Genomic DNA, 24,799 nt, shown 5'->3' with positions numbered 1-24,799 from the left:
ACATAACCAAACACCTGCCAATTTCGGAAAGCCTTTTTGCTGCATACTTTTGTAACCGTATTGCTATTGGAACACTAACACTAAGTCGTATTTACAAATAGATGTAAGCTAAATTAAGGCAAAGTGTTAATATTTCTCGTCATTTTTCTTTTCCTTTTTTAGTTTTAGACTCTCAAAGCAATCTTGGCTGTTTCAGCGACTTTATTCAGTGATTCCATAGGCTACCAAACCGCATAGTTGGCTTCTTAACATAGGTTAGTCAACCTAGTTTTTGATAGTCAAACTAAGACATAGCCTAGATCTACAAAATAAATAAAAAAATGAATAAATAAATAGCCTAAATAAAATATAAAATAGGCCATATTCCTATTTCAAACTGGCCCGTTTGACCAGCACAGCTTCACGAGGCAGTAAAGAGTTGGAAATTAAAAAATATATAGGCTATATAGCCTAATAATAATAATAACAATAATATTTTTTTCTATATATATATATATATATATATATATATATATATAGGCCTAGCAGATGTCTATCAGATAAAATATTTTATTACAACGCATAAAACTGATAATAAAATGTCTCTGGTTCATTGAGAAGATGCCCATAAAAATAAAGGATAAACCACAGTATTGTTAAACAATCATTTTATTGACAAAATGACATTGCTAACAATGTATGATAACGTGTTATTCTTAGTGCATTCACATATACACATACACAAAAGTGACGACCCAATAAATTAAGCATCAAAATGTCCCATTTTCTTCTTTTTCTAGCACACAACATTGAACCACATATTCAATGTAAGACCATTAATCCCGATGTTTTAAACATGAAACTATGATTTCTTTCAAATTATAGGCATTAGAATATTCAAACAGCGAGAAAACATTTGTCTTATTAGTTTAGACAGGCCAAATACCGCAAAATATAGAATAGTGGTAAAAGCACCTCCCATATCTTTTACCGTCTTTACAGAGGTGATTTAGAAGCATGTTTTTTTGTTTTGTTTTGTTTTTTAATGAAAAAAAGAAAGTCTCTCTTGAAGCTTATAAGGGCAACATAAAACTTATTAGGTAGTTTTTTTCTTGTTGGACAGACCAGTACTTATTAGTTCAAACTACAGGCTACATGTTATGTACAATGTTTCCAGGGCTTCGTCATAAGCTGCTTTTAACATTTACCCCGCCTTTCCACCATCCTCCTCTTCGCTGCCCTTTGCGGAGTTCATCACTTTATTCTCCTTTTTCCATTTCATTCTACGGTTTTGGAACCATATCTTTATCTGACGTTCCGTCAAACAGAGAGCGTGCGATATTTCAATTCTTCTCCTTCTGGTCAAATATCTGTTAAAGTGGAACTCCTTTTCCAGTTCAAGAGTCTGAAACCGAGTGTAGGTTTGACGACCCCTGCGGCCAGTGCTTCCAGGCATTCCTGTCAAAAAGGTGAAAGAAAGACATGCTAGGTCAACATCCAGTAATCATACAAACAGGACAACGTGAACAATAAAAGAACACTAGTTACAATCGTTACCATTATCATTATTACGAAGACTGTTATTACTGCAGCGACATCAGATTTGACATCTGCATTTTATCTAGCCCAACACGTTAAGAAATTATATTAAAAGTCGTTCAGTTGAGTGCATCTTACTTTAATAGATAGCCTAATAAAATGTGTAAGACTTGCGCGCTTATACTTTACGGTTACTAAAATGCGCAATAGGCTATTCAGGATGCAGCAATTTATTTTACCTGGGTAGCCTATACCTGTCTCTAAAGATTGCAGACTGTGTATCTCTTCTTTTATATGTTGACATAGAGTCGTAGTGGAAAGTGTGGCATTCTCTGACATGCAAACGTGTCTTACCATTACACGAGTTCATCCTCTGCATCCACGGGTAAACCGGGGTACACGGTTTGTCTTCACTGTTAAAATATCTCTCTGTAGCCTGTTCAGAGCAGTCCGTCTTGCACTGGTCCTGAGTTAGGACCAGCGAGTCTTCCAGACCTCCGATAGCGCACGAGCGGTCAGCGGTTCGGTAAATGTTCGGTGTTGTGTAGTCACAAGCACTGGTGGATCCGCTTCGTCCAAAAACGCCCCCAGCTTGCTGGTAATACGAGGAGGTGTAAACCTTGTCCTGGACATTGGTAGCTCCGAACGTAGCGCTTGGATAATGTCTTAAAGGATCTGTATATCCAGAGGAATATAACGGTATCTGACCCAAGAAAGACTCCTGTCCTCCGGGTAGGGACACGGGAAAAGTTGAGTTGACGAAATAGGAACTCATGGGGTGGCCAGTGTTATTGTCCGAGTGTTATGATTTGTTGTGTTTTATAGTCCAAGTGGTTTTTGCCATTACTTTATCTGAGATTTGGTTTTAGCCGAAGGGGGGTGGCGAGGTGCCAATCTGAGACCGCGGGGAAACGGACCAGCTGATCAGTGCCTGACCAATCCGGAGCACTTCTGACAACAGGATAACGTGTGGTGGGGGCCCTCTTGTTGCACAGAATGGAATCCCCAGGGCATATCAAAACACTCAGACGCAAGTGTTTTTCTCCGTTTAACGCATAAAAAAAGAACGAAAAAAGAAATATAAAATGCAATAATATCAATAAACAATTACTTTATAGGAGTATGCGGTTAATAATTAATTTCCCCGGCACATTTTCTATTTTTTTTAACGAAATATTCAGCACGCCTCAAATAGGCTATGTGTGCAACGTCATTTTCATTTCGACTGTCTTCATTAAAAAATGTCCAGTGTTCAAAATTTAGAAAATCATGCAGACATCATGGCTTAATTCAGGTGCACGAGAGAATTTCAGAGACATACAGACGGACTCCCACTCTCCAACACGAACTTGTACTGACCTTTACCCTCTTTAGCCTAATAATACCGTATTGCTGTTTGCACATACAGCGCGCCCTCTTGCTATAAAAACAAAACAAAACAAAAAAACAACCCAGCATAGATAAAACACAGACACAACTTGACTTCAATACGCTAATTTATGAAGAGTGATAATGCTCGTTTTAGAAAGACTATAACTTGGGCGCATTTTCAATACAGGCCTTCCAAACAATTAATATCTATCTATCTATCTATCTATCTATCTATCTATCTATCTATCTATCTATCTATCTATCTATCTATCTATCCGTTCAGAATGGCTTTCACGTTGTATATCGAAATATTGTGTAATTTTCTCCATGCAGATGTGCAACATATTTAGTGAACTCATGAAAACCTGCTTCAGCGATACATTATGTAACCACAGCGGACATACAACCAAGCAAATTTCCTATATTAATAAAAACCATGCATCAATGGTAAATATAAGAAAATACAAACTCAACAATCCACGTTAAAAAAAAAATTAAAAATAAAAAAAGGCTACACCTAACACTTCCATTTTAAATTCAATCCAGCCCATGTCGTTCTTTGTTGTCTTGTTTAAAACAGACAACGTCAGAGTTATAGCCTATAACACAATTACAGGACCGGTTTGCATTTTATTTTAAAATTGTAATGTCTATAGTGTCCTTGAAATATAAAAAATAATTAAAAACAAATGAATAAGTTAAACATTCTTTGAATTGTAATATTTAAATAATAAAGTGGTTTAAGCCTTTAGTTAATGCGAAAGGAAACCTTTCAGAAAAGCTAACCATTAATCACTATTCTGTTTTGTAAATTAATAAAAATTGATCTTTAAAGGTATTATTGAATATCGATAAGCTGCTGTAAGTACTTGATGACGTTATCGTTGTGTTTATCACTTGGAAGGAGGATGGGACATTCTCGTATATTCTTAAGAATGCAGCGATTCTTTTGTCGTTATAATTAGATTAATTAGATGTCTGATTAAGTAAATTATAGATATTATCACCCTCTGACAGGATACAAAACTTTATTTTTTAATATTATATAGTATTGTATTATTAGTAGCCTAAATAGTAGCCTAAACTTGACCCACTCACAGAAAGAAAGAAAGAAAGAAAGAAAGAAAGAAAGAAAGAAAGAAAGAAAGAAAGAAAGAAAGAAAGAAAGAAAGAAAGAAAGAAAGAAAGAAAGAAAGAAAGAAAAAGAATTTTTAACGAGGACGTTACACAATTTCAGTGCAAGGTCAATTTCTAAGAGCAGAGAAATATAAAATATCGTAGAGCAAGAGTAGCAACGACCATTAAAAATTAGACCCAATGCATAAGCCATTCCCAAACTGCATTTGTCGATTACTTGCTCATTGTGTAGGCACATTTTGTTTAAACATATAGGCAACAATAGACGTCTTGAGTCAGTCAGATCACATGCAGAGAAGACCCAAACACAGACACTGGATTTCACCACAGTTACCACATCTCGTCACTAGATGACATCACAGAGCAAGAACTGAGAAAAGGTGTGCTTCTTCAGGGACACACCAGAACAATTTTTTGATTGTGATTGTTAATTCAAAATCAAACATTATTTTGGTTATTCAGATTCAGAATGACAAAGTTATCTAGCCCATACAAAAATAAACAAAATTATTGTTGTCCCCCAACAACAACAAAAAAACATTCATTAGAAAGCTGTTGATGCTTTGAGCCAAAATCCTTCACAAATGTCCTCAGAAACATGAATGAATGATGGAGAGAAGATGTCATGGGTTTGAGCAAATTCCGTGAAACATTAAGCTATAAACAGCAGAAATTACAATGCCTGAAACATCCAACTTTAACAGCCAACTTTACAGCCCTTAATTTAAAAATAAATCACAAAAGGACTTTGCAGATTACTGTTATTATGGGGAATTGCCTTGCTATTAAGAGTAATGCTGATTTGTAAACTCAAAGTTAATGTAAATCTCATAATATTCATTTGAATGCAGCGGCCATCTTGTAACTCTGTAAATAATACTTCTTTTTAAGCATATATTTTTAGCCAAATAAAAAAGTTAGCATTTAAAAACATTGATACAAATAGGTCTATTTGTGACACGCATCATGTCGATCGTTTTAAACCGTCTTACGATACCTGAGGTCTTACTGCATGTTCATACTAGTTCTTATCTACTTATCTATATCTGATTGTGTTGTTATACAAAAGACATGCTCAAGAAGATGATATTGTGTAAGGAAATTTGTTTTTGCATCATGACATCGCTGGAATAAGTGGAGTACAGAAGCCTATAGGTCCAGTCCTACCTTTTCTTTTCCCGTTCATCACCGCTTCAGTGGAATGATCCAAAACAATCTCGCAGATTCGTCGGTTAACCAGGATCTCGTGTCGTATTTTTTGGATGTAGCCTACGGGTAAGACCGACAGAGCTAAAACTTGACAAATTAAAGAAGAATAAACTAAGGTCCTCAGTGAATTTTGACCCTTGCACTCTTAGCTGATGTGAAAATCTAAAGACGCTTCGTACTAGCGTGACGTCGAGCTTTCCATCCATATTAACGCACACAATTCGCCCGGCTCAGGAGAATTTGTCTTTCCGTCTGCTTTAACAAAACGTAAAAAACATAAAGGACAGAGGTGCTACTGACTGCGCCCTGACCAAAAGAATGCTGCATTATAGCCACTTGGGAAATCATAAAAAGTTCATGTTCACAGAGAGCTGCTCACGTGACGCCTGTCAGCCAATCCGCTGGCAGAACCACACATAAAGTTCTATCACAAAGTTGTAAATTTTCATAAACAGCTGTGAGTTTATTGCTTTGCTTCAGCAGCAACTCGGTCGCCGCCATCTTTATTCGTTAAAAGAGAGAAAAAAGCACGCCTTCACTTCATTAACAGCCAAAGATATTGGCTATATCCATTATTTTTTTGAAGATGAAGAATTAAGTCTATTAGGCTACTAGCATTTCTGTTTTATAGATGGTTCATAGACCAGCTACACAAAGGTTTTGCAATGTTTATAACTAAACACAACGAAAATGTAACGAACTGTAGAGAGAAAAAACGATTTCCATTTAGGCTATTGAAATAGAGGCTCTTTTGACCAGTTGTGGCTAAAACTAAAATGGGCCAATTACACTAAAAATTAAAGAGCACCATTCCCTCTTTCTCAGTAGTGTGCGTTCTTTTGTCAGGTGACTTTAAGAGAAGAATAGACAAATGGAACGTGAAAGCTTTTTACAGCACTAAACATGCGTGGAGGAAAGAATTGCTTCCTGTACCTACGAACAAACACTTATTTCCGACATTTATTGGGGCCATAAAACAGTATAACCCAAAAGTGACCGAGCATGGTCTGTAGGTTATACCTCGAGAAGGCAATGCTCTTGAAGATCAGCAGCGCGTGCTGTCCAAAAAAGGCCCAAAAAGCAGCATACGAGGTATACATTCAGAATTATATTCATTTCAAATTTTAGCGTGTAATGCAGTGTATCCACTCTATATTCGTTTAAATTTATGAACTCAACATGCATGTTTTTGAAATTGCATAGAACGCTACATTTTTGTGTAATAGCCTGCTAAATAAAATATAGAATCAAATTCTTACTCATTTAGCTTAACAAACGATATGCATGTCAGTGTTTTTCGTAATTGTATTCTTAAAACTTAAAATAAAAAATAATAATTCCATCCTCATAATATAAGCGTTTCCATCTGTTATATTTTGAGTTTAGTCATTTCTATTTAAGTTTAGGTTAAGAAATAGAAAATCAGATGGCATAGACTGAGAATTATATTTAATTTAATTTAATGTAATATAATTAAATTGCGTTTTTCTTTTAGGCCTATAAACGATTCTAAATGTACTTGAATTCGTTAACTGTAGGCATATAGTTTAAATAACTTGTTTTAAACTGTTTTATTTAAAAATTATTATAAATGTATTTATTAAAAGGACATTTTAATGCATGATTCTGCTAATAGGCCACACATTATGGATTTGAGCCCACAGAAAACGGTGATGTATAATATATATGTATATACCACCGTTTTCTGAGAAGAGTAGACAGTGTAATACATATATGTACGTGTAATACATTTACACACAAACAGAAGTCTTTTTACATTATATATATCCCTTCAAACGTATTTTCGTCAATAATAGTATTCAGATAATATAATTTTTGCCCACATGAGATTAGATGAAAGGCCCTACGAAGTGTGGCATAATATATTTCGTTTTTTATTAATTTAGGATTACATTATAGCTGAAAATATATATTTAGTTACTCCCGTGAGGTTGTTTTAGATTGTGATCTTGATATTCTCAGAAATGTGAAAATATGCAGCTTTTCATAATTAAAACATCAGAAAATATCTGATAGAATTATAATTTATTAATGGTACATTTATAAATATAAACAATCTGTAACACCTCTATATAGGCCTCCCTATAAGCCTGTACGCCCAGCCTAAAGAAAACGCTAACATTTTCTTCTGTCCAGGCCTCAAAATTCGTTTAAAAATACGGGCTTTTAAAATGTTTGATTTCATGATGTCTTCATGTCTTGCTCATGGAAAAAAACAACGAAATACAATTTAATACAATTGAAACCATTAAAAAAATTTATATTTATTCTTGTTCCCGACTGTAGATCCTTGTCAACATCAAAACTAGGTTTCATATTTTGTGGACACACACACACACACACACACACACAGACAGACAGAAGGCAGGCTTGCAGCATTGGTTTCCTTATATTAAGAACCATTTGAGTGGCTAGTTATAGTTGGATGTTTTATCGTTCTTTGGAAGTTAAAAAGTATATCTGTATTTGAATATACAGCTCAATACCGTTTAGTCCTCAGCAGATAAACTTTCAGTTCCTGTGTTTACTATACCCGTTGCATACATTGTTGTTTTAAAATAATGCAAATTCTTATGACATGCAGGCCTACATTTTACCTTACTTTTGTTGTTTTGGCAAAAGAATATCATGCAACATTCATATTCCCATTATTTCGATTTCTCTTTGAACATTTAATAGGCCATAATCTCTCATTTTCTAGAATATTCAACATTATTCTGGTTGGTCGTGCACTTCTCAGTGGCCGGCTCATTTTATACATGAATGCAAATGCAGATCACATTTTGCCAAAATAACGGAATTGGTGCAAGCTATACCTCTAAACATAATCCTACATCGAAATTCGTCAATTTATATTTAATATGCATTCTTCAGTAAAACGATCATACCAATATAATAGGCCTACAATATTATTTGAAAACATTTAGCCTTACATTCCGTTTAACTCGACCAAAATCCTTTAATTTCTTGAATTAAAATTAAGGAGAAAAAAAAGCATTAAAATGCCATCAAACCATTCTTGTTGTTCTGTATATTGAGGTGATATTATCAGCTTAAATACGACTTTAATTAGAATTTAGAGAATTCTACAACTTTGTATTTTTACATTGTCATAGTTTATCTTTGGTTTGAAATGATAGGTCAATGATAATGACAAGAGGTCCATTTTGGACTACATAAAAAGGAAACAACCACTAGTTGATCTATTTCTTTAAAGTCATTCAAGGAATATATATATATATATATATAATTTTCAAATCACACTATACCAGAGTAAATTACACACCACATTAATAGACCAAAGTGTACACAGAGAAGAGCTCAGTATCTTCAAATATTTAATCTCAGGCAATGAATGTCCTATAGACTGAGGGCAGCCAAAAGCTCTGAAAGAAAGGTATAGCACAATTAAGAGGCATCTGGCACTTGCTGTTCATAAAGGACGAGACAGAGATTGAGACCAGACTGCTCGGGAATCCAACCAGAGTAATAAAAGCCTGTAAACTGCCTGCAAGTGCTCATATTGAACTTTTGGCTTGGGGTCAAATGGTTTTGGTGGTCGACACTTTGTTGTCAATATATATATGTGAATAAGAAAAAAGTATACAGGCTATAGGCTTATATTTGTTCATTAATATTATTGCTTGCTTATTGTTATGGTTTTAAGAGTAACTCACCATACCCTTTAGTTACTTTAAACACCTTTGAAACCTTTTACCAAGACAACTTTTGGCCACCCATGTTTATTGCAATCCATCTCACATGTAAAAAATTATAATCAAAAGGCTAAGTTATGACAACATATGTTTTTACATTGCTTAACTCGTCAAAATAAGTTAAGCAATTTTCAACTTTTTATGTTATACAAGATTCAACACATTTTTTAGTCAGTTTAGTTTAAGTTGAAATGACTTAAACAACCAAGTTGATTGTACTTCATTTAAGGCAGCAACTTTTTTTTTTTTTTACAGGGGTAATGCGATTATTGGTTTACAATTTTTTATATTGATTTACAGTTTAATTCATTTCATTTTTATGAGATTGATTTACAAATTATTAAATCCATTATGGCTATTCGTACAATCGAGGCTTTTATATTTGTTTATTCAGGAAGTGAAGTGAGACAATAATTGAGACAACAATTTGGGTGTTTGTGTTCTGAGGAAGAAAAAGAAAACCTTTCATTATAGGCAATCCAGTGGAAGAGGAAAAAGAACAAAGGCGACGAAGGGATTCTTTTCTCATATTTTATTGTGGCTTCTTTCAGGAACCACTTCCAGTTAAAGACAATAGAAAATACAATAGAACAGTGCTTCCACGAAATATTTACACAGCATTTTAAGAATAACATTGTGCGTCTGAACCATCCCCTCTCAGGAAAGCACAACGCATGGATACACTGACATTAATGATTGACGCAATGACCCATATATTAGGTAGTTCGGTTGTAGATTTGTAAACTTTAATAATCCTTTTTCGAACAGTAATTAACTATCACAAAAAGTGCATTTTCTTACAGTAAGAGATACAGTAATGCACTCACTAATGCTGATTCCTCACCCATGTTATAGGCTATGCTGCAGCAAAGTTACTGAAGAGAACATATCTTGGATTGTGGAAGATTTGAAGATAGGAACTAGACGCCATGCAGACCATATCCTTCTCCTCATATGCCCTCACTGCAGTAACCATACTCGAGGACAAACACCAGTGGAACCTTACAAAACTGAGATTGATACATCATCAAACCATAAAAAGCGGAAATAATCACTGTTGGAAAACAGAAATGCCTCAATGAACGGAATACATGATTGGCTTTGTATTTGATAGCCTTTGCTTGTCATTTTGAACCTCAAACTTATATTTGCAGCGATGGTTTTCTTTTACAGTCGACAACCTATTTAGAATTACTGGAAGTCTCCGAGTCATCTTCTCCTGATGTGTGTTTTTCTGATACCTGGCTCCCCTCTTGCCCCTGTCTCTCAATTTCCTCTTGCTCCGTTTTGCTGCAGGGAAACTTGTCTTTGTTGTGTTCTTTTTTCCACTTCATGCGCCTGTTCTGAAACCAGATCTTGACCTGCCTCTCGGTGAGGGCCAGTGCGTGAGACACTTCGATGCGCCGCTTGCGGGTCAGGTAAGGGTTGAACAGGAACTCTTTCTCCAGTTCCAGCGTCTGATAGCGGCTGTAGGTCTGCCTGCCCCTTCTCCGGCCGGTAGCTATTTGGGGGGAAAGAAGCGTTATTTCCGGCTAAACAGTGTTTGATCATATATCTATCTCTGTAAACGAAATAAAACAACAAAGTCTTAAAACTCTCAAAGTTTCTATTCATTGCCATTAAATAATGTGTACGGAGCAAACCGGATTTTCTTAAGGGGTGTTAATTCCTCACTAATCTATAGGTGCCATAAAGCGTTTAATTGGGGGTAATAAGTAGGCCTACCATTGTCTACAGTGTTTTATGTGGGACTGTAACAGACTAGGTGTTTCTCTTCGCTCATCTCACCTTGTGGTCTCATCCATGGGAAGAGCTGCGCTGCGCACGGTTCTGCACTTTCCAAATCATCCCTGATACTGTTGACCTTTAAATCCCCAAATTGCGTAAAATCCGCATCTGGAGCGCTGAAGAACGACTGTCTCTGTAAAGTGTCCTGGCCCAAGATGTTTCCCGTGGCATCTCCAGAGTAAGCGACTGCGCACGGGTTCTGTTGGTAAGATGCGTGGGAGAACGATGATGTACCGTGATGGTAGAATTCCGGGAACTGAGCCGAGTGCTGAAACGCAGATCCTGTGTTGTGACCATACAGCACAGATGGTCTGCTTCCGAGATCCGGCGCGTACCCTGAGCAATCATAGCAGTTGGAGCGCAGAGAATCGCCTCCTTTAAATTTAGTGAAGAGGGAATTGACGAAGTAAGAACTCATTGCTTGTAAGATCAAGTCCCCGATCAACTTTGACAACTGTATTGAGATCAAGCAGTCTATAGATGAATAATGTTTTTGAGCAAATGCAGGGCTATTATTAGAAGAAACGTGAATTCATCCAGGTGGAAATTATATGCGTAAAATGTCGTAAATATTCATGCAAACAAATGTACCCGTAGCTGCACCCACATGACTCCTTAGTAACGGTCCCCGAGCAATAAATAGTTTTCCTTCTTAACTTTCTTTGATAGTGAGTTGCATTTCATATGAGCGTCAGTCATTGATTCCTTGTATCATTGGATGGACTCGCCATCTCCAAACAGACAAAGCGCGATCTTGTGATAGGAAGAGCTGGAGAGACTGAAAAGGGGAGATGAAAAAGGGGAGAGAGGGAGTTCTTGGGGAGGTAAAGGGGAAGGCGGAGTAGGATTGTTATTGGTAAACCATTTCAGTGCCAGAGCACATGCACACGACAAACGAAATGTTTCCGGTGGGATAACAAAACTAGATTTATTCAGGTCCATCGTATGATGAAAAATATAGGCTACCACATTTGTAATTACATTCGTGTTTGTTTTGATGATTAAGATTAAGGCTATTTTTTTGCGTGTCCATAAGTCTAATACAATAGGCTACTGACATAGGCTACTTAGGAAACTAGAGTAGTTTCAAGGTGGAAAGGATTATTATCAGTCAGCTCGGGGAAGAAAAGACCACCCATGTTTAGACTGTTTAGGTTTATATCAAGCTTGCATCTCAGAAAGTGAGAGAGGGTTTACTTTTAATATTTGGGAATTTATGTAATTGTTTCACAAGCTTTTATTTACTATATTTGAGATTTAACGGTATAAAAAAAAAAAAAAAAAGTCAAGTTAATTTTTTTTTTATTTTTTTTTTGTAAAACGAGTCAAGAGTGAGGATCTCTCTCTTCAGGTTAGACTGGGAATTTAGGCGAGTTATCCTGTCTGGTTTTAGAGTAACACTGCCACCGTGTGGTGAACATTGTAAGTTCACTCGAATTCATTCAAGGATGACAAAGAATCTAAAATGGGAGATAACGGAATAATCTTAACGAATCCATGCGCACAAAAACATTCAACTAATAACATTGTTTGCTTTTAACTGTATTTTTTTCTTGGACTATCGAAAAACAAAAAAAAAATGTTTTTGAGTGTATGCTATTTTGGTTGTTTTCTTTCTCTCTCTCTTTCTGTTTGCGCCATGAGAGGGAAAGGAGAATAGAGTAATTATGTGGAGAAAATGAGAAAGCAAACAACGCGGAGCTGAACAGCTGCACGATATTTTCATACCACAGTTGCTTTCATTTTCCGCACTTAGGCTACTTTACGACCAGAGGAGCAACTAATTAGATTTTTACTGCCTTCATTTTATGCACTATTAGATCAAGCCACGCGAAATTAAGCGTAGGCCTCTTCTGTATCAAGACCTCTGCTTCTGCATTTAACTCGCATTTCGCTGTAAAACAACCCCGTATTATTATTATTATCTGCTTTTATCTGTAAAATAATATTCTTTAATAATAATAAATTCATTTGCAAAAGTAAATTATTAATGAGTGTTTTTTAATATTATATTGCATTATTATTAGTCTTTCATACGTCAGAATAGCTCTAAAATGCGAACTAGTCTGGTGTGCATCGTTGAAGCCAAATGCGTTTAAAAAAGGAATAAAGAAACTGTTCATAACTTAACTCATTGCTTAGGTGCCAGACAGGATAAAACATATTAAATCATTTAAAATAATTCTCCAAACTAACTCCAAAGTAGGATTATGCAAAGCTATATAAGTATTCAGCAATGAGATGAAATTACACGGATGATTTCGGTAAGCAGTTTGCTTTTACGTGCGATAAAGGAAATCACATTCACATAGAAATAGACGTAATAATTTAATTCGATTTTTTTTAAAACTTTTTGTTAAATTATGACTAAGGCTGAAATAATAATAATATAAAGGCTTTTTTTTAATTTTTTTTTAGATAAATTAATTTATTAAGAGTAAGGCTTATCCTATAGCTAGCATCTGACTCGTGGTCGACGGGGTGTGATGTTACATTACCCGTAATTTTGTATGATTGTCCTCTTTACGTGTCTTTTTTATTTATGACCACATACAAACCTGTAAAAAATACAAACCTTTGTAATGATGATTTGGTAAACATGTAGTGGAGAATTTACCTGCTCAACTTGAGCTAATTCTTTTATTTAGAATGTCGTTGGCTAGCCTACTAGCTAACAACAAAATATATCAAATCTGTTTTGCAGAATTGCAGCACAGAATTAAACTTAAAGGAATAGTAAACCCCGAAATGAAAACTGTTAATCAACTTCATCATGGTGTTCCAAACCTGTATGACTTACTTTCTTCTGAAGAACAAAGTATTTTGAAGAATTTTGGTGTCCAAACAACATGTAGACATTGACTTCCATTGTATGGACAAAAATGATAAAAAGTTTCCAGGTTTGGATGAACAAGAGGGCGAGTAAATGATGCCAGAATTTACATTTTTGGGTAATCTATTCCTTTAAGAGTTAGAATTTGCATGCTAGAACTAATAAACAAAATATGATGAAGTTCTATTGAAATGTTTATTCATATTGGCTCAGTATGATATGAAGTAGTGATCATAGCTTACAAAGGCTGTGTTAAATCAAAGAATGTATAAAAATATTCACATTAATTATATTAAAATCATTCACTTATGGCTTGTTTCAAACTAATGTATGCTAAAAACATTAAAAAGGCTACAGCAGGCACCAGCCCACTGCATTGTCCAAAATCACATTTCCTGACTAACTAACCGAATTACAGAAAAAAGTTGACAAACCTGAGAAATTGCTCTATATTGAAAATAGCAAAGAGCGAAATTTCACCTTTCCAGTATTGAATACAGATAGTGAATGCACACCTTCTCATGCAACTTGTACTCCTGACTCATACTGAACAGTTTCCTTAGTCTATACTTATTGTATTTATTTACTTGGTTATGATGAGCTCTTACATCCTGTGTCAGTGGCTGTGCTCATGTGGGGGGACTCTGCGAGGGGCCTTTCGAATGGCGTGAGAGAGGTGTGGCCTTGGGACAAGAGGAGCAGGGATGGAAATGACGTAGAGAGACTTGGGGTCACGGAGCATCCCGGCACCCTGTGGTCGCCTTGGAACGAGGGGAGGCACTCCTAACATTGACGCTCTCGCTCTTGACTCGGCAGAAGAGGAACTTATACTGCTCTGACGCCAAGAGAAAAGCCCACCTACTGTGAAGCAGAGAAAGAAGAGAGGTGTATTTTCTATGAACAATCCCTGTTATGATATGGGAGTAAGAGGCAGAGAAATATTCGAAAAGTTAATCACTTGTGAAAGGTATCTGCTGAGCACTAGCAGCTTTCATTAGACCAGCAGATGCATGTCGGCCTGCATTTGACGCCGCCATCTCTTCCGCTCCACAGTGCGCCAAACCGCCCGGTTCAGTCTGGACTGGCTGGAGCAGACCATGTTCCAGAGAGGGCCACAGCTTTCGGTTTTGCAGCGGTTGGGAATGCACACACTGCAGACAGGGCTTGGCTTTTGTAGACACCTGCTGCTGCATGATAGTGCAGATGTTCTTCTGTCTCCAAGACATCTCTGCAATGGAGTCCAACTGGATAGAAATGGCAATTTATCAGGAGAACTGACAAAAAAGGTGGTTTGAAATATTGTCTAGTCATAGAGGAGAAACTAAGTTGTATGACTGACTTTCTTCTGCGGAAACACAAAAGAAGATATTTTGAAGAGTGTTTTAACTGTTTTTGTCCATACAATGAAAGTCATTGGGGTCCAAAACAACATTGGATGAGTGTTGTTACTGTTGACTTAACTAAACTAAACTAAACTAAAAAAATAAATAAAATAAAATAAAATAAAATAAAAATATGAAAAACGTAAGCTTAAAAAAAATATTGAAATATTGCGCAGGTAACTACCTGAAATAAGTTGAAGTACTAAAATTACTAAAACTAAAACTGAAATAAAACTAAATGAAAGCTAAATTGAAATTGAAATATAAAAATAAAATGTATTCAAAATATGAATAAATACTATAACAGTAATGTAAATAATACTAAAATAACACTGCACTGGACCCCATTGACTTTTATTTCACAAAAGTTTCCAAAATATCTTCTTCCAATATCCCAAAGAAGAAGATCATACAGGTTTCAAGTGACATAAGTGTGATAACAGTATTTTAATTTTTGGTTAACCTATCCCTTTAATATGGGCTTTTTTTGTTCACATACCTTGTGTTCATGTCTGCAGTGTGGGGAAAAGCTGGCTTGTTCATGTGAGTGGTTGATAAGTTCAGTAAGATGATTGGCACTTTGAAGTAGCTTGCGCACCTGGTTAACCACACCCATGTTCACCAGCAGAGTCTCTCGTTGTTGAAGTTCACGGACTCTCTCTGCCTCCTCTTCCTCTATGACGTCAAGAGCAACAGGTGTCTCTCCCCTCATTGTGGTCTGATCTAACATAGTTGGTAGCTAAATAAATTGATAAGATTATCCATGAGTTCTTTGGTGCTAATCAAAAATAGACACCAGGGTCCCTCTAGTGGTAGGTCAAAGGAACCGATGTTTAGTCAACCAAAAGTAACTTGTAATAAACAATGCATTATCAAAGTACACATATAAACACAAGAGAATGACTTACTGCATTGGGGTTTTGGTGAGGAGGAAGAATTCTTCTTGGTTTTGCTCTTTCTCCGGCAGATTCACCTTGAAGATCCTGCTTACGTGATCCTTTCTTTTCCCGTTCTTTCTGCTCCTGCTTCAGACGCAACTCCTGCAGCTGCTGCCTACAATTATACACATTTTGAATTAAAAATTTTCTGTCTAAATTTAGCTTGATGTCTTCCTGCAAAACAACAATTAGTATGTGCACACCTGGCACACTCCTCCCTGGCTTTGGAGGCTGCAGTTTCCTGGAAGAGAGAGCTGCTGTGTTGAAAATACTTTTCGTATTGCTCCCCTCCTTCCCGAGGGAAGATCCGGTGGAATCCACCCATGTTTTTTGCCTCATATTTCTGCATCTGCTCCATACTAGCAGCCTGAGACTGACGAATCTCCTCGTTCCTTTTGAGACAACACACTTGGCACTTAATAGACAATGTAGATTTTTAAAAGAAAAGTCTTTGCACATATTTTACTCTGTGTTTTTCCATTGTGCATGAGTGCATCGCATGATCTACCATATATGGAGATGTTTTTGTTTCTTCTGTTCATTTGTTTTTATCACACCTGATCTATATCAAGGTTGTGGTGAATTCACACCTTTTCGCTTACGCACATACGTAGCACATAAGCTGAAGGCTTTCAATAAAGATTTGACTTTGAGTGAACTACACTTCTGAGTCTGCATCATTCTTGGTCCCTGATATCAGTGTCACTCTCTGTGTCTTTAATTTGATAAGGAAGATCCATAATTATTTATCTAACAATTTTATATCACAATTGTGACTTTATTTATCGCAATTTTGAGATCTTGACATCTCGCAAATCAGACATTTTTTCTTTGGAATTCTGAATTTACATCAGATTTCATGATACAGATACAGATCCTTTTCGACATGAATTTGGACACCCCTCAATCCCATGAAGCATATATATATGTATATGTATGTATGTATGTATAAAAACAATATATTTTAAGTTTACTCGCAGTTCTTCATTGGAGTGGACAGAGATAAAGAGACATTTTGACTCTTGATTGGTGTAATGTTTTGTACAGAATCATGGGTAATGTAGTTTTTCACCAGGAATTCCGCTGTTAAATACGATTATTTGGTGAAGCTGAAATCACTCTTCTGTTGAAGCACATACTATGGATTAACAACCTCGTAGCTCACAGTAGGTCTGTCTATAAAGGTTATTCGTTATCATTAAAAATCAATTTCCCTATGGAAAAAAATAATGTTTTTACTTCCGGAACCCGACTGTTGCACTCTATATTGTGAGTCATAAACTTGGAATTGCGAGAAATAAAGTCAGAATTGTGTGTTCTGCACTCGCAATTCTGAGAAACTGCAAGATTAACTCAAAATTGCGAGATAAAAGTCATAATTGTGAGATAAAAAGTAGCAATTAGGCCTTCTTTTTTCAAAATGTTATTCCATGGTGGAAACAGGCTTCCATTAACTAGTGCTGTGTTTAAGTGCAGCTGTGGTCTTTGTTGTACCTGGCCTCTCTAGAGCATTTCTGCTGGAGTCTCTCTTTCACCCGGCGCTTCTCCTCCTCTGTGATCTTCCTGCGGTCACAGGCTCCCAGGTTAATCAGCACCAAAGTGTCATACAACAGACCGTCCTTCACCTCCCGATCTAAACGGGAGTCTGTGGTGAAGCTAGGGGAATGGTTGACCTAAACACACAGGTTCAAAGATTGCATACAGCTAGAATGAAAGCAATTCAAATAGATTTTGTTACATCATGAAGTCACAGGTAAAATGGTATAAACTACTTCAAATACAAAATAAGCCTCAAAAGGAGCCCAAACCTCAAGAAGCCAAGGTTTAAGTCGACGGTCCAGTAACACATCAAATCCCAGGATCTCAAAACAGGCACTGCCAGATGCATGATTGGGGAAGCAGGTGTGGTAATTGTGTTTGAGGATGGGGTGAGCAGATATTAGTGTCTTAATGATGACGTCTTCAATGTCTCTCCACATCTTCTCAGTATCATAGTTCATGGCTTCCAAGTGCTTTTTGAAGCTGGAGAGTTTCCTATGAAGACGTAAAATGAGATTTAAAGAAAAACAGAAGAAAATCATATTCTGTGAGAACATATAGGTTACCGTTTGCTGCCGGTATCTTCGTCACGTACAAAGTTTTCACTATGCTTGTTGATGGCATAGTTAGTTAAGTGCATGCAAACATCCTCCTGTAGAGTTGCATAAAGAAAAGCAAATTAAGATATCTAATAGGCTTTATACCAGCGGTCACATGAACAAACAGGAAAACAGGTCTCATTGCATCCGCTTGTCGGAGAGTGTTAACGGTAGTACGTACTGACGGCGATATCTACAGGGTTCATACAGATTCTGTAAAATGAAATTCCATGGCTTTCAAGGACTTTTCAAGCATTACTTTTTTATTTTTCCAAGGGCTAAAATCAGCACTTCAATCTGTTCATCCTATAAAGCCATTTGAACTAAACCGCTCAATTCATATGGATTAGTTTTACAATCTCTTTATGAACTTTTTGAAGCGTCAAAGTGGTAGTTGCATAGCTGTCTGTGGAGACACAGAAATCTCTCAGATTTCATCAAAAAGATCTTAATTTGTGTTCCGAAGATGAACGAGAGTCTCACGGGTTTGGAATGACATGAGGGTGAGTAATTAATGATAGAATATTTGCATGAAAAAAGCGCTGATTCATTCTGGAATGAAGCTAGGTTGTAAACATGGAAATTATTTTCACTTTGAAAATTAAACACTAATTTCTTATATATTGTATTTCAATAATTCAAGCACTTTTCAATACCTCATCAAAAATATGGCTGTTTTCAAGGGTTTTCCAGATTAGGGTTAGGGTCAAATTCAAATACTTCAAGCATTTTAGATCTATGGACTTTTAAGGTAATCCGCTAACCTAGCTAGTTCTTTTTATTTTTTATTTACGATTTATTTTTTATTTACGATTTAATCGTTTTATTCAATTTAAATAACTAAATGTTAGTGACCAGGAAAATTTTAAACTTTTAGATATCAATCTGCACATGCAATAGACATTGGTTATGCTCATCTTTGCTCTCTCTCTCCTTCAAAGGTATTAGAGTAAAATGGCTCTATACTTAACGAAACACATACAAAAGACCTGAACCTGAAGCGGCGCAACCTGTTTTACAGAATACGAACGTTTGCTTCGCGTAACCCTCATTAACCACTGGTTTGAAGTCAGCATTTCATTACAAGCAATTTTCATCTATCTTCTATGAACCAGTGTGCTTTAAGCAATAATTACTTCTAAAATACATGAATCTGTTTCAAGTTTATTTACTGTCTTTAAAGCCCCTCACCAAATTGCTGCCAGTGGGCTCATTATATTCAGTGGTGCAGAAACGGACTAGTCCCTCATTGTACATGAAGACGCCAAAGGGGTCACAGCTGGTCACTAGCACATAAATGCGCAGGTCAAACTTGAACCCATCAACGATCAACGGCTGTTGAAACAAAGATTAATTATATAATAAAAAATAAATAAAATAAAATAAAATAAAATAAATGGAAGATATTTTATCAGTGCCTATTTATAATGCATTTATTTTGGGTAGCACTTTATTTTACAGTCCTGTTCCCCATGTACATACTATGTACTTATTATAGTAATTGCATTAACTGGGTAATAACTAGTACTAACCCTGAACCAATCCCTCAACCTAACCTTAACCCACGTAGTTACCATATTTTACTCAGTACTTCCCTTAGGTAAGTACACTGTAAGTACATGTACTGTAAAATAAAGTGCAACTTTGTTTTGAATCTAATTGGATATTAGTATTATGACAGAGGGGTTTCTTGTTGTAACTGTGACTTTATGAACATTTTGTTACCTTGGATATATACACCTGGCAAATCATGTGTTCACCTGGCCGAATATCCTTGTTGGATTTGGTAAGATAGATACCACGACCTTGGCAACCTGAGTCTGGCTTGCAGATATACGTTTTGTGCTTTTTGGCTCTGGTGTAGGCTTGGAAGTCACTATAACTGAAGGACATCGAGAGAGTGGGGAAAGGGAAAAGATTAAAACTTCCATTTTATGCTCATTAAAAGATCTGTATCGTAACTCGAATGTATGATCGAACTCGAATCGACTCACTCTGCAGGGAGGCACCATGTGCGAGGAAAGATGTTGTACTCCTTCGGGAAGAGTTTTAGCATACGGTTCATATTACGTGCGAGTAAATCCTTCCTGCAGATTTCATTCATGCCAGGAAAATGGTTGATTTTCTGCGTGGGGGACATTTAAGCATCTTGTTAACCACAGGGTTACAACGAACAGGACAATAAACAAGAGAAGAATGATGTTTGACAGCAAACACCTGGTAACGCTTCATATCCATGACCCTGTCTAGTGAGACAGAGCAGTCGGTCCAAAACAGGGTCCAGTCTTCTCCTTCTGCAGCCTCTCGTAGCCCATATCTGCGAGCAGCACGACGCACTTAAAAAAAAAAAAACCATGCCATTGGATAAACAAACGTATACTCAAGGCTTTAATAATACAGTTCATTTTGAGACTATATCGACAAATGTTTGGAGTAAAAAAACCCACCACTTTCATATTTGCAGTTCGTGAGATTTATCCACAGTCATCTGAAAAAGAGGAAGAGGACAAAGAGACAGACCTGTGCATTGTTCAGGGATCGAAAAGCTCCCTTTTTAACAGTTTTTACAAGTTTAATTACAATAATCTTGTTCAAAGGTCCCGTACCTACAAATATTGCTCATAGTTATTGATAATTTAAGGTGATAAATACAACTGGGTAATGCAATTGATCAAGAACTAAGTGATGATCAACATTTTTACTGTATTTAATAATCAAAAAAATCTATAGTTCATTCATTGTTAATTCATGTTTTCTCATTATTATGAATTCATTAATTACTTGATTTTCTTGCCACTTATCCGGGACTAGGTGGTGGTCATTATACGTTTTCTAATGTTAATTTATACAACTTGAATTGTTAAAAATGTATATGCTGAAATTAACATTAACCTAGATTAATAAATTATGTACAAGTATTGTTCAGTGTTAGTTCGTGTTACCAAATGCATTAACTAATGTTAATGATTTAAAATCTTATGCACACTAACGTCCAAATGTTTTCAAGTCAGTAAGATTGTTTTGAAAAAAATTCACACTTTTATTCAACAAGAATGCATTAAATTGATCAAAAGCGACAGTAAAGAGTGACAATAAAAAGTATCTCAGTTTCACACACAAAAAAAAGAAGCTTTAACAAATTAGAAAGATTTCTAAAGGATCATGTGACACTGAAGTCTGGAGTAATGATGCTGAAAATGCTTTGCCACCACATTATTAAAATAGATAGGCTAACAGTTTAACTTGAAATACTATTTTACAATATTACTGTTTTTACTGTATTTTTGATCAAATAATGTTGCCTTGGTGAGCATTAGACATTTTTTTATAAATTACAAAACTTTACAGACCCCAACCTTTTGATCTGTGGTATATATAAATACCATAACATAGAAATGGCTTACTTCTTCTTTCTCTTTTTCTTCTTGTTCGCTGCAGGCAGAGGGATTGGCGTGTTACAGGGCTCTGCTTGAGTGTCACTTCCCCAGCCTTCTCCCTCCACCCCTGGATCAGACTCACGCCTGCACACTTCACTCACTGAGTGCTCCGCTGGTGTCCCCATTCTGAGAACACACATAAAACTTTGATGAAGACTGAGCGAGGGCTGAGAGATTTAGTGAAAAAGCTATTTAAGAACTTATGAGCTAAAAGATCTAATATTGCTGCGTGATGTCACATCCCCAATGTGAAACTTAATCAACCCTATCGGTAGTGTGCTAAGTTGTAAAGGGCAAAATGCTAAGGCTTAGCATCATGTTTCTGTCCCCGTTTCTCTCCATAGTTGAGTACCCCACCTGTCAACAACATGATTGAGGTCACTTAATATTTAAACTGAACCATATTTTCAGTATTTAACCATTTCAATGGGTCCAATAAATGTATATCATTAATATTAAAGTCGGCATGAAATGGAAGTTGCAAAAGTCTTTTCCTTATTGTGACGTAATCCAAATTCTTCATGAACAAGAAAAAATATAGGGCGGGACTTGACTTTATCCATTAGGAATTTATTGTTTTTTTGTCGTTTGCTATAGAGGTGCAACGGTGCCCAACCCTTTTTTAGCGCCGCTGGTTCCAGAAGTATTTTTTTTCATAAATTTTTTCTGTAGGGATTTAAAATAGTCATTGTTAAAGAGTTATAAGTCATGAACCAAGCCAAGCAGCTATAAGGTGAATCACAACACTACAAACTTTGAAGCAATTTGATGTAAAATAAAGATACAAAAGACAAAGTTACAAGACTGTGTACCTAACGGTTTTAGTGAGGGAAAGAACTACAATCCCATGAAGCACTGCGAACAGTATAATCAAATTAAAAATGATGGAGAAATATAAAACTAGTCATTTACAATTGCTTATATGTCTAAAGTTTAGACATATAATCAATCTAAACATATTTTAAGTTTATTGTAAAATATGCATTGATAACATTTCAGTATTTCGAGAGTGTAGAGAGATCGACTCCATTACGTCATTCGCAGTGCTTCATGGGAGTGGGCGGAGCTAAAGAGCTATTTTGGAGCATGTCGTTTTTTCTTACTCTCTGATTGGTGTAATTTTCTGTACATCATCATGATTGATGTAGTTTTTCACCAGTAATTCCACTGTTAATCACCATTATTTTAAAAATAGGCTAAAATAATGTGGGCTGACGGCTTCCGGACCATATGGAGAAAATGAACTGAGTTTTTACTTCATATGAGTGACAGGTCTTGCCACCCTCATGCCAGTAACTCGTCATCAGAGAAGAGTCGTTGCTTAAGGGAGGGGAAATTATTTTGATTTAAGATTATGAGAGCACATGAATTAAAAAAATGATGATGTGCAAGGATAAATCATTTAAAATAAACACTAGGATTGATAATTGATTTCATGGTGACTTAAAAAAAAAAAAAAACTAGCCACACAGCATGCACAAAGCGACATCACTGCAGTCCAACTGAAGTTAAAGGTGCTTCTGTATGCAAGTGTCAGTCAGCAGAGGGAAAGAAGGTCAGACTCCTGAGGTAACTGTATTCTGATCTAGAGAATTTATCCTGACCATGACCCCTTGGTCCTGAGCTCAAATGAAATGGCCTACAAACTTATTAGACAGATATTTATTCAGTGAGAACTTTTTTTTAAAGGAGAAACATTTCACCATGATCCGTCAAAGGATTACAAAAAAATATGTGGAGGGAAAACAATGGCTTTTTGAAACTATCGATCAAATGTAATATGTAGGCTAAAACTACCAATTTATCTAATAAAATCTACACATTTTTATATCCGATTCAACACTTACACCAACCTGATCTCTTCAGCTCACAGGCCTCTAAGACGTAAAAGTCTCCTGTCCACAGACACACCACTTGACTTTAGCTGTCCAGTAGAAGGCTATCATCATCCCCGCTTCGAGCTCTGTCCTCTGGGAGTGGGTACTGGCACGTAATCCCTGACAAAAAGGAACAAATTCACCTCTTCTGTGATGGGTGGCTCAACTTGGATATACTTACATACAGACACACTGAAACCTTAAGATCAAGTGACCTATTAGAAACACAAGAGACCTAAACCTGATACATGAACATGAAAATGAAGGCCAGGAGGCGAGCAAGAATCAGAGAAGAAAGACAATCCCTACATGTCAAATGTGATGAGATAAGTGCTTGGTTCCTGGAACAAATATTACATATGTAAAAAGAAGCTGTTGGTTACACTATACTGGGATTTGCAACAATAAAGTCTTTGAAATAAGATGGCAAGTTTATGTAATATAAGGACATCAATTTAAACTCATTACTGAGTTTCTTAAATAAATCAAATTGCTCCGTTTTAAGAAATAAGATTTTAAAAAGTGTGAATTATCACATGAAGAACAGATGCTGTAGTTACATTTCAAGAAACAGAAAGCGATCACAATCTTTCCTTTTCCCAGTTCACCCTAAATTAACGTTACTCTGACATTTAAGTAACACCCAAACTGTAACCAATTTAAACAATCTAAACTACTTTTGGGCATTATATCCAACTAATCACAACACAAAAATATTATTAAACTACCATTTTACAAGTCAGGCTAAACCAAAATAATGGCGTACTTGATTCCCTTGCGATGAAAGTCTGCGCACGACTTTCCCTGTACAATTGCCATGGCAACAGAACGCGTTTCAAAAGCAGGTTAGCCAGCTAGCTGGCTAATATTCTTAAATGAATACAGGGAATAAACTCAATGGGTCCGGTTGAATTAAAGTACGTACCTGTTGCTGTTTTTGTCAGAAATGCACAGTTGTTTCAGAGGGGGCCAGTGGTATCGCGGATTTTATTGGCTGTTCAAAAGGAAATGCCATTGGATTTTCTCATGCTTACAATGTTACCAAGTGCTCTCAAAGCGAAATGAGAGCACGAGGTCAAGGGAACAGAGATGTCCAATCTCAATTCACGTTTGCAAATACTTGATCTCTGATTGGTTCTCACTCTGGTGATGCTAATCTATTTTTTTTATATCATTGATATTAACGGTTACTATTTAAACGACACCACAAAAAACAAACATACAAACAAAACAACCACCACAAAAAACAAAAACAAACAAAAAACGGTTTTAAGGATTGAAAAGGAACTATAGCAGATTAAACCAGACGTGGCTAATTGGCTTGAGGGACTTTAACTCAAATCTACTGAGGCAATTCTGCACTTTTACAATCACAACCTTTACATCCATTGTAAATGACCCAATTCCAAAGTCTCCTTGTTGAACAATAAAAGC

General features: G+C 36.2%; 3 protein-coding genes across 5 annotated transcripts; all 3 read right to left on the bottom strand.

Moving 5' to 3' along the window:
• Positions 1-632: 632 nt before the first annotated feature.
• On the bottom strand, positions 633-2,553 carry hoxb6b (homeobox B6b). The gene is made up of 2 exons (XM_079851758.1): positions 1,873-2,553; positions 633-1,437 (listed from the first exon to the last, which is right to left on the bottom strand). The coding sequence occupies exons 1-2, from the start codon at positions 2,291-2,293 to the stop codon at positions 1,184-1,186; spliced, it is 675 nt and encodes a 224-aa protein (XP_079707884.1). The 5' UTR covers positions 2,294-2,553; the 3' UTR covers positions 633-1,183.
• Positions 2,554-10,152: 7,599 nt separating this feature from the next.
• On the bottom strand, positions 10,153-11,178 carry hoxb8b (homeobox B8b; the record flags this gene model as incomplete). The annotated part of the gene is made up of 2 exons (XM_079851754.1): positions 10,153-10,473; positions 10,761-11,178. The coding sequence occupies 2 exons, from the start codon at positions 11,176-11,178 to the stop codon at positions 10,154-10,156; spliced, it is 738 nt and encodes a 245-aa protein (XP_079707880.1). The 3' UTR covers position 10,153.
• A 2,204-nt stretch (positions 11,179-13,382) lies between these two features.
• Positions 13,383-24,442, bottom strand: ttll6 (tubulin tyrosine ligase-like family, member 6). Of its 3 annotated transcripts, none has more exons than XM_079851748.1 (16): positions 24,291-24,442; positions 23,342-23,485; positions 21,456-21,614; positions 20,499-20,539; positions 20,269-20,387; positions 20,046-20,176; positions 19,777-19,933; positions 19,243-19,386; positions 18,019-18,104; positions 17,722-17,947; positions 17,408-17,586; positions 16,117-16,305; positions 15,884-16,028; positions 15,475-15,714; positions 14,552-14,837; positions 13,383-14,454 (listed from the first exon to the last, which is right to left on the bottom strand). In XM_079851748.1, exons 5-16 carry the CDS (start codon positions 20,287-20,289, stop codon positions 14,210-14,212), a joined length of 2,049 nt encoding a protein of 682 aa, XP_079707874.1. In that variant the 5' UTR covers positions 20,290-20,387; positions 20,499-20,539; positions 21,456-21,614; positions 23,342-23,485; positions 24,291-24,442; the 3' UTR covers positions 13,383-14,209. The 3 variants fall into 3 exon arrangements, with proteins under 3 accessions (XP_079707874.1, XP_079707872.1, XP_079707873.1); XM_079851746.1 differs by having other exon boundaries at positions 20,499-20,536; positions 24,291-24,408; XM_079851747.1 differs by lacking the exon at positions 20,499-20,539 and having other exon boundaries at positions 20,269-20,368; positions 24,291-24,408.
• Between the last annotated feature and the right edge of the window lie 357 nt (positions 24,443-24,799).

This window comes from Squalius cephalus (genome assembly GCF_949319135.1).
Source record: "Squalius cephalus genome assembly, chromosome: 19".
Classification (NCBI taxonomy): Eukaryota; Metazoa; Chordata; class Actinopteri; order Cypriniformes; family Leuciscidae; genus Squalius; species Squalius cephalus.
This window is presented reverse-complemented; position numbering and strand designations above follow the sequence as displayed.